Source organism: Rhincodon typus, chromosome 23 (assembly GCF_021869965.1).
Source record: "Rhincodon typus isolate 14 chromosome 23, sRhiTyp1.1, whole genome shotgun sequence".
Lineage (NCBI taxonomy): Eukaryota > Metazoa > Chordata > Chondrichthyes > Orectolobiformes > Rhincodontidae > Rhincodon > Rhincodon typus.
In genome coordinates, this window is record NC_063354.1 from 29576323 (window position 1) to 29594465 (window position 18143).

Consider the following 18143-nt stretch of genomic DNA (forward strand, 5'->3'; position numbering starts at 1 on the left):
TGTGTTATAGGCTCAAGTCTCTGAAGGGACTTAATCTCTCAATATTTTAACTGTTAGGTATGAGTATTATTCACCTAGCCAAGCGTAATGAAAGAACATGATTCAGAATGTACCTGACAAAAAGACCCACTTTGGAAAAGGTGCACTCTGTTTCTGCCTGCTTATTATATGTATTTCCTCCCACTTGAATATTTGCAGTGCTAGTGCTGTCTACAGATTCCGTGGATGAGAGACAAGTAGGAGATCTCAACTCAGATTCATTATTAAGCAAATTACCTGATGGTCTTGTAAGTTCAGGCAGGTCAAGCTCCCCATTTACAGCCTGTCCTTGAACCACCTTTTTGTAGGAGTTTATCGCTCGTGAAAGGTCATCGCTGGCTTGTAAAATCTCACCTGTAATAAAATAACAAAACCAGTATAGATCTACAGTGTACCCAATCGGGGCTGTCTGATCCACAGTGAGCCCAAATCAGGGATCTGCTGGAGGCTGAAGAGTTTGTAAATAATCATAACTTGAAACACTGAAACCTTACTGCTTATAAATTTCAAATCTCCATAATTTTCCTGTGTCCAAGTGTCAGGAGCCAGATCAGCCGTGATATTCGGTGCTGACTGTCCCTGTTAGCATTCTGACCCCAATCTTCCTGGGAGTGGAGCCACTCTGTCCTGTATCGACTGGACCTGGAATATAACCACCGGCTGTCAGTCACCATAGTTACTCTTCTGAACTGGGATATTTGTCTTTTTTGCTCATGTGTGACTTTAATTTCGGACAAAGTGAACTAAGCAAATATTTCGTGAGTCGAGGCAGACAAAAAGCAGTATGCCACTTTCAGAGGAAGGTGAGCAGACATAACAGTCGTTATGGTTGAACACAATTTAATCTATTATCAAGTATACAAAATAACTAAAAATCCAACTACACTTCCTCACATCAATAGCCCTCTTACACAACATAACACAATGACTTCTGACCATCCCCTAGTATTTCAGTCTTTGTCGCAATGAGAGCTCTTGCAGCTTTCCATTAACAAATCCTTTTGGAAGACTGGGTGTAACATATTTTTCGACTATAGAGATGGATTCATGACCTAGTATTTACAGTCAATGGTGGAAACATCAAAAGCACCATCATAGGTACCTGTCATTTCACAGTCCCTTTTAACCTGTGTTAATTCATGTTTTAAAACAAATACAAAATTCTTATTTCTTCAAAAAGTCAAACTATCACAAAATGTGAACCTAAACAATTAGTTAAATTAATCTCACTTAAAATACCAGTAGGTTAAAAGCACAGGAAGTTGGTCAGTAAGTGAACATTACATCAGAAACTATCCTTTTCTCTAACAGGTACTGGCAAACTTTTAATTTTATTTTGATGCACTATTTATCCTTTAGATACCTATTCCTCATCACGCCACACTAGAAACATGGGGAGATAAATATGCTGCTCCCACCCTATGCTTCCCAAACATAACCCTCTCTAATTTGTTACACTGTTTTGAAGGTGCTGTTTCTTATCTCTGCCCACACATGACAGAAATAAATTCAGGCTGCTGGTATCTTTGTGGGGAGGGAAACATTTTATGTTGTCTTTCAGTGGGGCTGTCTAACTTTTGGACCCTCCACTGAAAGGTCACAGAAGCGTTGTATTTTAGGTTGTACCAGCAGACAGCTCCTGAACACTGTACCATACTTTGAGAAAGCATATCTTCAAAGGTCTGAACTTGCTTTGATCACAAATCTTAGGATTTACACAAACTCTTTGGCCTCTTGAAGACTTGAATTGTAAAGCCATTGTGTAACTGAGCCAGAAAGACTCAGACTCAGGTTGAGCCTGTGAGAGTTGACTGCAATCAAATCAGGGGGACATGTTCTACAATTGAGTTCAGCATTGCTGTTTAAAATGCATTGAACTGAGGAGCACACGAGCATATTATGGTATGAGCAAGGATGTGAGAGCGTATGTGGTGGAGAATGGGGCAGGTCGAGTTTGCTTTTCAGTGATGCTTTCATGAACAATATTATACATGGAGGCATCAACCAAAGATAAAATTGAGTTTAGCTGTGCTGTCTCACCACGTTGCTGATGACATTTAACAAACATGTCCTCTGGACAAGGTAAAGGATGGTACCAGGGAAGCACGAGTCAACTTCTTGAGTGAAGCAGGAAAGGAGGTGTTGGTGAGGGATAGTCAAATCCCATCCGTTTACAGCATGAAGAGGAAACTTCCTGACCTACCTAAACTGTTGTCATTGTCCTCAGTCTCACTTGCAAGTTTGAACAATGTCCGTCTCATCTTCTCACATCGTTCGTACAACTCCTGAAAAGCAGCAGAATGTGTGTTATCCATTCGTGTACAGAGTCCAGCATCAGCTTCTTCATTGGAAGCTCTCTGCACCCTTTGTACAAAAGCTTGCATTAATAAACTACTTTTAACATCAAAGAAATGTCCTAGGTTGTTTCACAGAGCATACTGGAACAAAAATAGACATGGATCTCAAGAAAGAAATATTAACCAAAGGCTTTGGTTAAAGAAGTGAGCTTTGAAGAGGAGAAGGAGTGAAATTTAGAGAGGAGATTTCAAATGTGAAGTCTTGGCAACTGGGACAAAACTACTGGAATGCGCATTAAGTACGAGAAGACGACGCAGAGGGCTGGAGGAAATTACAAAGAGACACGGGATGAATAAACTGAAGCAATTTATTTACAAGAACCACAAACTAAATTGGAGATGTTGTGGAACTGGGTGTGAAGCAGGGACGCTGGACGATTTAGTGCTTGATAGGATTATAGGTAGCATAGCATTATATGAACTGAAGTTTATGTAAGATAGCAGATGGGAGGCCACCAGGATTGTATAAGAGTAGTTGAATTTAGAGATAAGAAAAATGCGTGTGAAGGTGTCTAAAGAAGGTGAACTGCAACTAAGCAGTTTGTGTGTTTGTTTGTGTGCGTGCTTTGGGATTACGCATTAAACTGCAGCCTTCAAAAATAAAGTAATAAGTGAATTTAATGTAGGGAGACCGGTGCTCAGGATTACCGTCATCAGCTCTTTGTCCCCTTCTGACGATTCTTCTTTGCTGTAATGAGCCAGCATTTCATTCAAAAGCCGTACGTTATTGTTCACCTCCTCCAGAGTGTTCAAACGCTTTGTTATTTTCTGCATTCGGGCTTCATCCTGCGAACGGTGCAGAAATTAAACAACCTGAGCTTTCAAAGTCTGCCTCTACTCTGCTGTGCAGCAAACACACTCAGCAAAGCTGAATAAAACATGAAATCACCATTATCCAGGTCCATCTTAAGACATTTGTTGAGCTTACATTTAGTCCAAATAATACAATCTTTTGATGTTATAGGCAAGAGGAAAACTATCAAATGCTTCTAAGGGTGGATACTGATTGGGGTTAGGAGAGAGAGTAAAGCGCCCCCTGCTCTTTTAAACTGAGAGTGAAACACTTTCAGGACAAGTACAGCATGGGGTTAGATATACAGTATAGCTCCCTTTACTCTTTTAAAGTGAAAGTAAAACACATTCTAATTTTTAAAACTGAAAGTAAGGTTCTCTCAATACTGTCCCCAAACACTCCCAGGGTAGGTACAGCACTGGGTTAGATGCAAAGTAAAACTCTCTACCTTTTTTAAACTGAAAGTAAAGCTTCCTCCAGAATGTACCCATCAAACACTCCCACAGCAGGTACAGCAGAGGGTGTAATATCGAGTAAAGCTTCCTCTATTTTGTCTTGTCAAATATTCCTAAGACTGGAGCAGGTCAGGTTAGCAAAACACTAACCCACATTCTTCCCCACTTTAAACCAGACATTCCATCTGTCCCACATATCTGCTATTTCATCGCTTCCCCCATCAAACTCGCAAACGTGACAGTGACAAAGGCAACCTTTCCTTCCTTGACCTCTCAACCGATCTACAGCATTGGATACTGTTTGACTACTCCATCCTCCTCTAACATTTCTCTATCGGTGTCCAGCTGGATGGGGCTGCTCTTCCCTGGTTTTATTCTCATTCACCTAAGCATAGCTAGAGATTCACCTGCAAAAGTTTCTCTTCCTATTCCTGCACTGTTACCTCTGGCGTTCTCGAAAGTTTCATCTTTGGCATCTTCCCATTTCTCATCTCTTCTGACAACATCCAGTTTTACCTCATACCACCTCTCTACTCCTGACTATTACCAGATGATCAGGCTGCCAATCCAATCATGGATGAGCAAAACACTTTCTCCAACTAAGTATTTGCAGGACTGAAGCATTGACTTCAGCTCCACTGCATGCTTTCCTGAACTAGCAACTTCATCTCTATCGCTGGTAACTGTCCAAGACTGAAACAGACTCTCAAACTTAAGTATTTTCTTTGAGATTTACAAGAGATTTATTGTAAAGCTATAGTTCAGCACAAACACCAGTTTCCAACTCTCCCTTCCAGATCTATTCCATGACCAAAACCTGACTCCCCACTGGAGAAGATCCCAACTCTTCTTTAAAAAAACCAAATCAAATGATCACATTACACACAGAAACAAAAACTGCCCATCTGCAGTGAAGAATTGAGCTGTTATAGATATTCTTAGTCAACCTGTTCAGGTGTATTGTGATGCACCTTTTGGGCACATGAGACTTTAACTCAGGCCTTCTGGCTCAGAGGTAGGGACACTACCACTGCACCACAAGAACCTCAAAACCCACCTCCTCGTTTTCATTTCCAGAAGTGCTCTTACACACAACTGAGTAGTTTTCTTTTCCATAACCAAATCACTTGTGGCATTTGCTTCATCTGTTAACCATCAACAACACAAACTTGTTCTATTAATGTGGAGATGCATTTCCAACCCTATATCCTCTCCATCACTAAAACCAGTGACATTTACCCCACTTCAATTCATCTGCTGAAATCGTCAGCCATGTCTTAGTTAACTCTTGGATTAACAATTTCAACTCTCCTTGTTGGTCTCCCATTCCTACTTTCTGTAATCTTAAACTCATTCAAAACTTCTGTGCTGCCTGTGTCATAATTTGGGTCCATTCACCCATCACCCCTATGCTTGCTGACCTAAAATGATTCCTGGTTAAGCAATGCCTTGACTAATTGCGAGGTACTGCATTTTGGTACAACAAACAAGGATAGGGCTTATATAATTAATAGTAGGGCCTTGGGTAGTGTTGTAGAACAGAGGGACCTAGGGGTTTAGCTACATAATTCTTTGAAGTTTGTGTCACATATAGACAGGGTAATTAAAAAGGCATTTGGCATGCTTGTCTTCATTGCTCAGACCATTGAATATAGGATTTACGAAGACATGTTGAGGTTGTACAGGACATTGATGAGGCCTCTTCTGGAATACTGTGTCCAATTCTGGACGCCCAGTTATAGGAAGAATATTAAGCGGGAGAGAGTTCAGAAGAGATTTACGAGGATGCTGCCGGGTATGGAATGTTTGAGTTATAAAGAAAGGCTGGATAGGCTGGGACTTTCTTTCAGTGGAGCGTAGGGGGTTTAGAGGTGACCTTACAGAAGTTTATAAAATAATGAGGGATAGGTAGGGTTAAGGTACTAGGTGACACATTTTACAGGGAGTGGAGAGAGGTTTAAAAAAGACAGGAGGGACAAATTTTTTTACACAGAGGGTGGTTCACGTGTGGAATGAACTTCCTGAGGAAGTTGTGGATGTGGGTGTAATTAAAAGACATTTAGATAAGTGCATGAATAGGAAATATTTGAAGAGATTATGTTCAAGGATTGTAAAGGGAATTTGTGCACAGAGCCTAAAGAGATAGGAGAGGTCCTTAATGCATACTTTTCTTCAGTATTCACAACTGAGAGAGACCTAGTTGTAGAGGAGGACGTTGTGAAACAGGCAGGTAGGCTAAAGGAGGTTGATGTTAGTAAAGAAGATGTGCTAGGAATTCTGAGAAAGTTGAAGATAGATAAGTCCCCCAGGCCTGATGGGATTTATCCAAGGATTCTATGGGAAGCGAGGGACGAGATCACAGGCCCTTTGGCGATGATCTTTTCGTCCTCACTGTCCACGGGTATTGTGCCGGAAGATTGGAAAGAGGCAAACATCATTCCCTTGTTCAAAAAAGGGAACAGGGATAACCCTGGAAATTACAGGCCAGTTAGTCTTACATCAGTGGTGGGCAAATTATTGGAAGGGGCTCTGACAGACAGGATTTATGATCACTTGGAAAGGCACAGTTTGATTCGTGATAGTCAGCATGGATCTTTGAGGGGTAGATCATGCCTCACAAACCTTATTGAATTCTTTGAAGAGGTGACCAAACACGTGGATGAAGGTGGAGCAGTGGATGTGGTATACCTGGATTTAAGTAAGGCGTTTGATAAGGTTCCCCATGGTAGGCTCATGCAGAAGGTAAGGAGGGATGGGATAGGGGGAAATGTGGCAGATTGGATTCAGAATTGGCTGACCCTTAGAAGACAAAGGGTGGTAGTGGACGGAAAATATTCAACATGGTGCTCAGTTAGGAGTGGTGTACCACAAGGATCTGTTCTGGGTCCTCTTCTATTTGTGATTTTTGTAAATGATTTGGATGAAGGAGTGGAAGGGTGGATTAGCAAGTTCGCGGATGATACGAAGGTGGGTCACGTTGTGGACAGTGCAGAGGGCTGTTCTAGGTTACAAAGGGACATTGATAGAATGCAGAGCTGGGTTGAGAAGTGGCAGATAGAGATTCACCCTGAAAAGTGTGAGGTGATTCATTTTGGAAGGTCAAACTTGAAAGCAGAATACAGGGTTAACAGAAAGATTCTTGACAGTGTGGAGGAGCAGAGGGATCTTGGGGTTCATGTTCACAGTTCCCTGAGAGCTGCCACCCAGGTGGATAGAGTTGTTAAGAAGACGTATGGTGTGTTAGCTTGCATTAATAGAGGGATTGAGTTCAAGGGCCGTGAAGTTAACCTCCAGCTGTACAAAAGCCTGGTTCGGCCACATCTGGAGTATTGTGTCCAATTCTGGTCACCTCATTACAGGAAAGATGTGGATGCATTAGAAAAGGTGCAGAGGAGATTTACCAGGATGTTGCCTGGAATGGAGGGAAGGTCTTACGAGGAAAGGTTGAGAGAGGTAGGGCTTTTCTCTTTAGAACGACGAAGGATGACAGGTGACTTGATAGAGGTGTACAAAATAATCAGAGATATACATAGAGTAGACAGCCAGAGACTTTTTCCTAGGGTGGAGGTAGCTTTTACGAGGGGACATAGTTTTAAAGTGAAAGGAGGTAGATATCGGGGAGACGTCAGAGGTAGGTTCTTTACTCAGAGAGTGGTAGGGGCGTGGAATGCATTGCCAGAGAGGGTAGTGGAGTTGGCCTCATTAGGGGCATTTAAGTGGCTAATAGATAGGCATATGGATGATAGTATAAGGTAGCGGTGGAGGTTAGATAGACCTTAGGCTTAAGGTAAAAGTTCGGCACAACATCGTGGGCCGAAGGGCCTGTACTGTGCTGTACTGTTCTATGTTCAGCATGGACTGGTTGGACTGAAGGATCTGTTTCCATGCTGTATGACTCTATGACTTTAAAATTACTACCATTGTTTTCATATCCCTTCAGGGCCCTGCCCTCCCCAGGCCTACAACCCCCCTAGAAATTGGCACTCCCCTAATTTTGACCTTTTGAGCAACTCTGATTTTAACTGCTCCACTATTGGCATTGGTACTCGGGCACAACGTTTGAGAATTTGCTCCCGAAATGCTCCTGCTCCCTATCTCACTTTCCTTCTTCAAGATGCTCCTTTAATCCTTTACTTCTGACTAAACTTTGGTCATCTGATAAATTATCTCCTTAAGTGGTTTGGTAACATTCCAGGGAAGGTTACGAGACGGTTTATTCCACTAAAGATGCTTTAGACGTCCAAGTTGTTATCACATCTACCCACTTTCTCATTTATCCATCCTCAAACTACCGACATTCTTGTCCCAGACCTCAAACCTACCTTCTCAACTTAAACCTTTGTGTCCAGTGTTACACATAATTTTCATTTCCACCTTGAAAAACTTCAATGACCTTCCCTGGAAATATCCTGCACACCTCATTTCCCCATTGGAGGAAAAGTTTTTGGTCTGCTTTGTCCTCCTTACCTCTTTCACCATATTCTTAATGAGTTTGTTAGCTTCTTGAAGGTCCACTGGGTTTTTGCTCTTCAGTAACCTGGCTAAGAGCTACGAGAAAAGAAAATTGTGCAAGTTTCTTTTAAATTCATATTACAGTCTATTGCCTAAGAGCATTGCACAAAGCAGCAAGCAACCAAGCACAGTCAAAATCTGAATTTCTCAATTTCACAGACCAGTGGTAATGTTGTACATTCCAAATTAAAGCACTGAGACAACCCAACAAACAGCCAGTGGTAGGAATCCAAGGCTCATGTCCAGTGGATCTGACAAACAATATCCCCTCACTCCATGTCGAGCCTCAACAGGCAGTATCCCCCTCAGTCCATGTGGAGTTTGAATGGACAGTGTGTCCTCAGTCCATGTGGCACCTGTACAGAACAAAATTCCCACCGTTCGAGGAATCTCTATGACAGTATTCTTCAGTATGTGCAGTACCTAAACGAACAGTATCTTTTCAGTCCATGTGAAGTCTGAATGGAAAATATCCCCTCAGTCCCTGCGTGACCTACGTGGAACAGAATCCCCGCAGTTCCAGGCATCTCTACAACACTGTCACCTCAGTACCTGTTGAACCTGAGCAGACAGTGCCCCTTCAGTATGTCTGGAGCCTGAACGGACAGCATCTCCTCAGTCCATGTGAGGACTGCACAGAACACCATCCCAGGGACCTGTACAGACAGTATTGCAGCAGTCCCAAGGACCTGTATGGACAGTAACCTTCAATCTGGGCTACATTTAAACAAAGCATGCAGAAGTGATACCTACGACAACATGCACTTACACAGATACTGTTCTTCCTATGAATGGTGTCGCAATTTCACCATATGGTTTGTGCAACACAAAGAGATTTTCCTTTTGTTGAAGTCTCTATGTGGGAGTTGGACATAAAGCTGGTTACTAGTTGCACGATGTTATGTTCCTACCTTAGATTTTTCATTATCTTCAAATACCGCATTTTTCGGACGAGTTGGGGGTGAGGGAATCAGGGTCTTATCAACTGGGATCTGAGGATCATGTTGCAATACACCTTGAAGGAAAACACAGGATGTCAGCTGCCCAAATCTATTCATCAGACCAGTGTTTACTTATAAACAGTGCAGCACAGACAGAAAACATTGTAGATATGCAGCATCATAAAGAGGGAGACAGACTCCCACTGGCCGAGCCCTCAGATGGAGGCCCTGTATTCAGACTGGTCCCACATAGCTTGCCCAAAATGCTGATCTCTTCTTTCAAATGCTAGCAGAGCTGTCACTGTGGGACTAACAGGTCTGACAGACTCTGTTTGTAACAGAAATGAATGATGAACCTGTAACTGTATCAGAGAGCTGTGCCTAAGGAGGTGAAATTTCAATTGAGGTTTCTGTGCAAAATGGTTATCCAATTACTCCTGAGAAAGCATGTCAGAACTGAATCAAAGTGGCGCCTCCTTCAGACGAGTAGCCCATGGACTAGCTGTTGAGGACTGTATATGAATACTGACCACTAGGTCAAATTGGGAATGGACTGACTCTGCCAGGTAACCAAAGCCCAGAAACACTCAGTATCCCAATGATAGGTATAACTCTGGAGTAAAGAGACTTTTCCTCAGGAAAACAAGTCCCTGGCTTCACAGCTATACAAACTGGCACAACGAACCTCGGGCAAAATTTTTATTGAATACCCCATCAACATCCGTGGTGATTGTATAACATGGAGAAAAATGCAGAATCCAGGACAAACCCTCCATACCTTGTTTCTTTAACATCTGGTAGGCATCTTTGATTTTGATTTCCTCTGGCAGAGCAACCGTCCAGCTGTACAGTAATTCAATCACTTTTGTTTTGACCTTTTCAGATACCCTGTCTCCCAAATACTGTTTAAAAAAACAACAAATTAAAATGAAATAAAGTGAAAATAGGAACAGAAGGTGGTCATTCAGATTCACAGACTGGTTCTATCAATCTATTCAGTCATGCGTAATCTGAATCTTAACCACTTTCCTTGCTTCGTATCACTTAATTCTCTTGCCCAACAACAATCTATCAAACTCCAAGTGGAAAGCTCAAATTTTCTCCCTGCATATCCACAGCTTATTATTTTTTGGGTGTGGGGACATGAAGTGCTCCAGATTTCCACTCCATTCTTTATGGAGACTTGGCTCCCAATTTCAAACCTAAATGGTCCAATTCTGATGTAAAGATTGCAGCCCTTTTGGTTTCAATTTCTTCAGCCAGAGCGAATTGCTTTTCTATATCTTTACAACTGAGCTATAACATTTTAAACATCCACCTCAATCTCCTTTAATTCGACGGTCAGGTTCAAATGGAAAGATGTTATGAGGATATCAGCATCACCAGCACTGTTACATTCCACCAGCAACTTTAAAATCAGTGTTGTCCAATAGAATTTTGATACTTACCCAAACTGATGGTGATCAGTTCACCACATTGAAAATATTTTTCATCATGCGACCAAAGGATGGGGCAAATCTTAATTACAACTTCACAAAGCTGAACTGGGATTGGGGGCAGGACTAAAGATGAGCATTAAATCACTGCACTATGACAACAGCTTGTTTTAATAGCTACATATATCCAGTTGATTATAGGCCTTCCAGAAGTAGTCAGGAATGGGGAAGAAAAAAAATCAAGAGATGGAAAGGCACGTAAGAAATAATCATGAAAGACTTCAATATGCAGGTAAACTGGAAAATGGCTAATGTAACACCTGTTTAAGAAGAGAGGAAGGCAGAAGACAGCAAACTATTGGCTGGTTGATCTTGGTCACTGGTAAGATTTGAGAGTCCATTATTAAGGATGAGATTGCATAGTACTTGGAAGTCATGGTTAAATAGAGTACAGTCTGCATGGCATGGGAGGTCATGCCTGATAAATCTGTTAGAATTCTTTTGAGGAGGTAACGACCAGGTTAGACAAAGGATAGCCAGTGGGCATGATCTATTTGGATTTCCAGACAAGGTGCCGCATAGGAAGCTGCTAAATAAGATAACAGTCCACGGTGTTCAGGGCAAGGTATGGCTTGGATTGAGAATTGGCTGACTGGTAGAAGGCAGACACCAGGGATAAAGGGTCTTTTTCAGGATGGCAGCCAGTGACTAGTGGAGGTCTACAGGGGTCAGTGTTGGGACCACACCTATTTATGTTATACATTAACGATATACATGATGGAACCAAAGATAGGTGGAAATTCAGGTAGTATTGAGGAAGCAGGGAGGCTGCAGAGGATTTGGATAGGATAGGAGAGTGGGCAAAGAAATGGCAGATGAAATACAACATGGGAAAGTGTGAGGCCTAATTCATCTCCAGTGTCTCATGGTCAATGTCTCTCCACAACTGTACTCAACTTCCTGATATGTCACAGTAGGAGCACTGATAGCCACTGCCATTAGTTTCTGCAATCTAGGCAGCATTATTGTACACCATGCAGCTGCACAGGGAGACAGCATGCCCACAGTTTGTAGTATAAAAGCACCTTTAAACAAAAACCACAAGATGATGCAAAGTAGTATAGTGGTTCTGATCCTTTGTGGGCAACCCAGAGATTGGGCAATCCATTATATACAATGAAAGGCCAGTCCCCACCAAACTATACAGTAGAGAAACAGACTTGTACCTTCCATTACAATATCCTGCCAGCACTGCACGCCAGTTTATTTGTGGCAGATCTGTCCCCACATTACATAACGACAGGCCTTACCAGTTCTGTCACCTACAGTTGTCATCTTACGTGTTTGTTAACAAGATTCAAGTCCCTTACCATCTATACTGCAGGAATAGATTTGATTTTCAGAATGCATGTTCATCGAAATCTTCAACTTATATTCAATAAATATAAGTCATTGCACAGAATGTCATCATTTAGTGCAACTATTTATTGATCATTGTGTACCAGCCATTTGTCTGAAGTTGTGACATGCTCTATTGCTCTTTAAGTTTGAGCCTAAATGCTGTGCACAGGAACCTTTAGAACCCACCTTTGGAGATACTACTTTGATCAATTCATTCAGGAATCGGAATTTTCCAACTTCATTGTGAAATCTCCTGCCACAGTTCTTCATACAAGCTTCTAATACCTAGATTCAAACAAAATATTACCATGAATGGAATACAGACAGAGTCATATAGCACAGTAACAGAATTTTCAGTCCAAGTTGTCCATGCTGACCAGATATCCCAATCTGACCTAGTCCCATTTGCCAGCATTTGGCCCATATCCCTCCAAACCTTTCCTATTTGTAATCCCATTTGTAAACTTGTTCCATACACTCACCAACCCCTCCATATAAAAGGGATCTTCGGGTCCTTTTTAAATCTTTCCCCTCTCACCTTAAACCGATGCCTTCTAGCTTTGGACTTCCCCTACTCTTTTTAAAAAAAGACCTTGGCTACTCACCCTCTCCATGGCCCTCATGATTTTATAAACCTGGATAAGGTCACCCCTCAGCCTCCGACGTTCCAAGGAAAAAAAGCACAACCTATTCAGCCTCTCCCTTTAACTCAAACGCTCCAGACCCGATAACATCCTTGTAAATCTTTTCTGCACCCTCTCAAGTCTAACAACATCGTTCCTCAGTTTTACCCAAGTCTTCTGCGTAGCAAAATTGAACACATGGCAATAAAAATTCGACAATGTTTTCATGGATGAATGTGAAGAATCTAACACCTCATGATTTTGTAAGAAACCTTTCTCTGGACTACACCCAAGATTGCCTTTAAAACAGCTACTGCTGAAATGTGTGCCCCAAAATAAGGTGTATTGGAGCTGCCTCACGTACTCAGCCAGACCCAGGATAGTGGCTGCTCCAACAAAGATGCAGTGACCAATTTCCCCATTCGCCTCTAACATGACAATGCAACTGGGCCTGCAGAAAGTCCACTGAAGCGGTGTTTCCCTTTATAGAGTCATACAGCATGGAACCAAACCCTTTAGTTCAACAAGTCTATGCCAACCACGTTCCCAAACTAAACTACTCCCATCTGCCAGCACTTGGCCCATATCCCTCCAAACCTTTCATATTCATGAACTTGTATTTAAAACATTGTAACTGTATCTGCATCCACCACTTTCTCTGGTAGTTCATACCACATACAAACCACTCTCTGTGTGAAAAAGTTGCCCCTCATGTCCTTTCATCTTAAAAATACGCTCCCTAGTTTTGAACTCTCCCACCCTGGAGAAAAGGCCCTTGTCATTCACCTTATCTATCCTCCTCATGATTTTATAAACTGCTATAAGGTCACCCCTCAATCTCCTGTTTCAGTAAAAAAAAAAGTCGCAGTCTTTCCCGGTTATTTTTATATCTCAAACCTTCCATTCTTGGCAACATCCTGGTAAATCTTTTCTGTATCCTCTCCAGTTCTAATAATATCCTTCCTATAACAGGGCAACCAGAACTGTACTCCAGAAGAGGCCTCACCAATATCCTGTACAACCTCACCACGATGTCCCAACTCCTATACTCAAAAAGTCAGAGCAACGAAGGCAAGTATGCTAAATGCTTTCTCCTGTCTATCTGCGATGCAAATTTCAAAGAATTATGTACCTGAATCCCAAGGTCTCTCTATTCTATGACACTACCCAGACCCCGATCATTAACTGAATAAGTTCTATGCTTGTTTGCATTACCAAAATGCAATACCTCACATTTATCTAAATTAAACTTCATTTGCCACTCCTCAACCCAATTGATCAAGATCGCTGTAATCTAAGATAACCTTCTTCACTGATCATTATTCCACCGTATTTGGTGTCATCTGCAAACTTACCAACCATGCCTCCTAAATTCTTATCCAAATCATGTATATAAATTACAAACAAAAAGTGGAACACCATTTGGTCACAGGCCTTCAGTCTTAAAAACGATCCTCCATAACTACTTCTGAATTTGCGTCTCGACCTGAAACGTCAGCTGTCCTGCTCCTCTGATGCTGCTTGGCCTGCTGTGTTCATCCAGCTCTACACCTTGTTATCTCAGATTCTCCAGCATCGGCAGTTCCTACTACCTCCATAACTACCCTCTGTCTCCTACCACAAAGCCAATTTTGTATCCAATTGGCAAGCTCACCCTAAATCCCAAGTGATCTAACTTTACTAATTGGCCTACAATATAGAACCATGTCAAAGGCTTTACTGAAGTCCATGTAAATAACATCTACCACTCTGCCCTCTTCAATCTTTTTGATTTCTTCATTAAAAAACTCAATCAAATCTGTGAGACATGATTTTCCTCACACAAAACCATACTGACTATCCCTAATCGATCCTTGCTTCTCCAAATGTATGTATATCCTATCTTTCAGAATCATCTCCACCAATTTACCGATCAGCAACGTCAGACTCACAAGTATAGAGTTTCCAGGCTTCTCCCTACAGTCTTTCTTAAATAATAGCACAACATTATTGGGCGGCACGGTGGCTCAGTGGTTAGCAGTGCTGCCTCACAGCGTCAGGGACCTGGGTTCGATTCCACCCTCGGGCGACTGTCTGTGTGGAGTTTGCACATTCTCCCCGTGTCTGCATGCTTTTCCTCCGGTTTCCTCTCAGTCCAAAGATGTGCAGGCTTGTGGCCTGGTCATACTAAATTGCCATAGTGTTCAAGTATGTGTAGATTGGGTGGTTTATAGGTGGATAGGTCTGGGTGGGATGCTCCGAGGGTCGATATGGACTTGTTGGGCCAAAGGGCCTGTTTCCACACTATAGTGATTCTATGATTATCGTGTATAGTGAGGAAGGTTATCAGAAATTGCAGGAGGATCTTGATCAGCTGGGAAAGTGGGCTGAGAAATGGCAAATGGAGTTTAATAAGTGTGAGGTGTTGCATTTTGAAAAGTCAAATCAAGGTAAGAGTTTCATGGGTACGGCCTTAAGGAGTGTAGTGGAAGTGAGGGACCTTGCATTTCAGATGCACGGTTCTCTGAAATGGGGGTCACAGGTAGACCGGGCAGTGAAGAAGGCTTTTGACACACTGGCCTTCATCGGTCAGGGCATTGAGTATAGAAGTTGGGAAATTATGATGCAGTTGGTGAGGCCGCACTTGGAGTATTGTGTTCTGTTTTGGTCACCTTGCTAGAAGAAGGTGGTTATTAAACTGGAAAGAGTGCAGAAGAAATTTACAAGGATGTTGCCAGGACTCGAGGGACTGAGTTACAGGGAGAGGCTGGACGAGTTAGGACATTTTTCTTTAGAGCGTAGGAGACTGAAGGGAGATCTTATCGAAGTGTATAAGATCATGAGAGGCATGGATTGGGTGAATGCACTCAGTCTTTTTCCCAGGGTTGGGGAATCGAGGACATCAGTTTAAGGTAAGAGGGGAAAGAATACATGGGAACCTGACGGGCAACTTTTTTTTTTTTTTTTTTTTTACACAGAGGGTGGTACACATATGAAATGAGCTGCCAGTGGAGGTAGTTGAGGCGGGTACATTAACATTTAAAAGGCATTTGAATGAACACATGGATAGGAAAAGGTTTAGAAGGATATGAGCCATGTGCAGGGAAGTGGAGTCAGTGTGGATGGACACTTTGCTCGGCGTGGATCAGTTTGGGCTGGAGCGTCTGTTTTCATGCTGTATGACTCTATGGCTCCATGTTTAGCCACTCTCCAGTCCTCTGGTACAATACCCGTAATTATAGATTTAACAACTATTTTTGTTAGGTGCCCTGCAATTTCCTCCCTAATTCTTTGTAAGACCTCCAGCACTTCCTCTTCATGAACTGTTTTCAAAACATCATTATTTATTTCCTTTCGTTCTCTAACTTCCACTTCTTTCACAGCAGTTGAAACTGATGCAAAGTATTCATTTGTGGGGGCCTGAACAGTGTTGCGATGCAGAACCTGCACCAATATATTAAGAATGTCCTCTCAGCAATGAGTTCCTCCTCTCGCATGCAACATAATAAGCCTACAAAAGACTGAAGTACAGACTAGGTGCAGAATCCAAAACTCACTGTAAGGGTTTGCACTGCCTCCCACTCCTGAGGAGACTGGATTTTATGAGCCAGCAACCTGACAGCAATCTGTGGCCTAGGGAGAGAAATTAAAGAATGAAACAGCATAAACCATTAGCTTTTCACCACTGGAATGTATACATTATCTGACCCCAGGTCTGGGATACTTGATCACTCATCACTGGTGCAAAACAATTCCAGGCACAAGAAACAAGGTTAATCATAGTCAAACAGAGTGCGTCCCCAGGATGGACAGGGAGACCCCTTTCAACCTGCAGTAAGTTTCCACTTTGTGAGCAAGATGTCCAGTACCAGGACAGGCAGGGCCAGTTCAGTACCGGAATAGACGAGAATGATTCAGAATCTCCTACTGGGTTACTGTAATCGTGGACTTTTAGATGATGAGATCCCAAGATTCTGCTTTGGAGATATATTGCTCAGAACCAGCATATTGGTGGTCTGTGCAGATCCGATGAAGGAAGGCCACATTTCCCACTTCTTTCACCAGCTATTCAATATAAATCAACAGTTAGGATGATGGTATTGTCAGTGTCTGTGGAAGGGTGACGGACAAAGAAACTTGATACATTGTGTTCCCATTACCAGTGCTAATGAGCATCTATGTGGCAGTAAAGATAAATCTTTCTCTCAGAAACTGGACTGCAATGTTCTACTGGGTGTAGCTTGCTGTAGCTGGTTATGTTACACTAAGGAAAGCCTGCTCATCATTGGTGTAAGTGGATCCTCCATGACTTTAAATCTTTGCTAAATTCTAGAGAGTGAAAACTCACTTTAACCTGCAAAAAAAACACCTTTGGACAAAATATTGTAAGCAAATAAGAGTGCAACACTGAAACATTTGTGTACGCACCCCTCCAGTTCCTTGTTAACCTGGTCACAGAAGCCGATGATGTACTCCCAATCCTCTTGACGGTTTGCAGGATTAGTGGCTTTATCTGTAGGGAGGCAAAAGGTGCATTCAATCATAGAACTCCAGGTTAGCTGAACTCACCTTACCAGTATCATGGTATAGTAGAGTGCCTTAACTATCCAGAACTGGACAACTGCTCTGCAAGAATCGCTTGTGTGTGAAGAAAGAACACCGTTCCAGTTTTGAGGAAAGATTCAATCTCAGAATCATCATCAAAAATTGTCATGTAATTCCCCACAGATGCCACATGAACTGCTGAATGTTTCCAACGTTTATTTTTGTACTACATATCGTATTATGCACGTTGTTTCAGTATAGGAAAATAAATCAGAATTCACACAACATGCTTCAATCACGTGTGCCAGATAGGGTGTAATTAAAAGTCATATTTTCACAGCAATATAATGGCACTCGTCCTGGATAAGCAACCAAGAGAATGAGTATCGCAGCATTAAAGTGACATTTGCATACCCCATTATTACAGTGACGTTTGCAGCCACCTTCAACCCGAAGTACCAAGTGGATGACCCTCTCCTGAGATCCCAGGCTTCAGTCAATTTGATTCACTCCACATGATGTCAAGAAATAGCTGAAAGCACAGAACACTGTAAAGACTAAAGACCCTGACAAAATTTCAACAAAGCACTGAAAAATTGTGCCTTGGAGTTAGCTGCATTTCCTAGTTAAGTTCTTCCGGTACAGCTCCAACACTGGCATCTACTTGGCAATGTGTAAAATTCTAACCCCATCAGTCTGCTCTTGATCATCAGTTTACTGATGGAAGTAGTTATCAATACTGCTGTCAAGCAACACTTACACAGCAATAACATGATCACTAACACTCGGATGGATTTCCACCTAAGTCACTTCACTCCTGAAATTATTACAGCCTTAAATGCAAACACGGACAAAAGGACTGAATTTAAAAGGGGAGGTGCAAGTGACTCCCCTTGACATCAAGGTAGCATTTGATAGATTATGTGTTTCAAGAAGCCCAAGCAAAACTGGAGTCAACTGGTATCAGGGAAAAAAATCTCCAATGGAGTCATACCTGTCTCAAAGAAAGATGGTTTTAGTCGTTACAGACAAATCACGTCTGTCCCAGGATATCATTGTAGA

General features: G+C 42.1%; 1 protein-coding gene across 1 annotated transcript in view; it reads right to left on the reverse strand.

Annotated features, from left to right (window-relative positions):
• gga3b (golgi associated, gamma adaptin ear containing, ARF binding protein 3b) overlaps positions 1 to 18143 on the reverse strand; it is a 28234-nt gene that overhangs the window by 8588 nt on the left and 1503 nt on the right. The window contains exons 2-10 of the mRNA XM_048610822.1: positions 16965 to 17049; positions 16094 to 16169; positions 12121 to 12219; positions 9876 to 9999; positions 9068 to 9171; positions 8112 to 8192; positions 3045 to 3182; positions 2243 to 2324; positions 277 to 393 (exon numbers count right to left, since the gene is read on the reverse strand). Of these exons, the coding sequence (XP_048466779.1) occupies positions 277 to 393; positions 2243 to 2324; positions 3045 to 3182; positions 8112 to 8192; positions 9068 to 9171; positions 9876 to 9999; positions 12121 to 12219; positions 16094 to 16169; positions 16965 to 17049 (906 nt within the window). The remainder of the gene's footprint in view (positions 1 to 276; positions 394 to 2242; positions 2325 to 3044; positions 3183 to 8111; positions 8193 to 9067; positions 9172 to 9875; positions 10000 to 12120; positions 12220 to 16093; positions 16170 to 16964; positions 17050 to 18143) is intronic.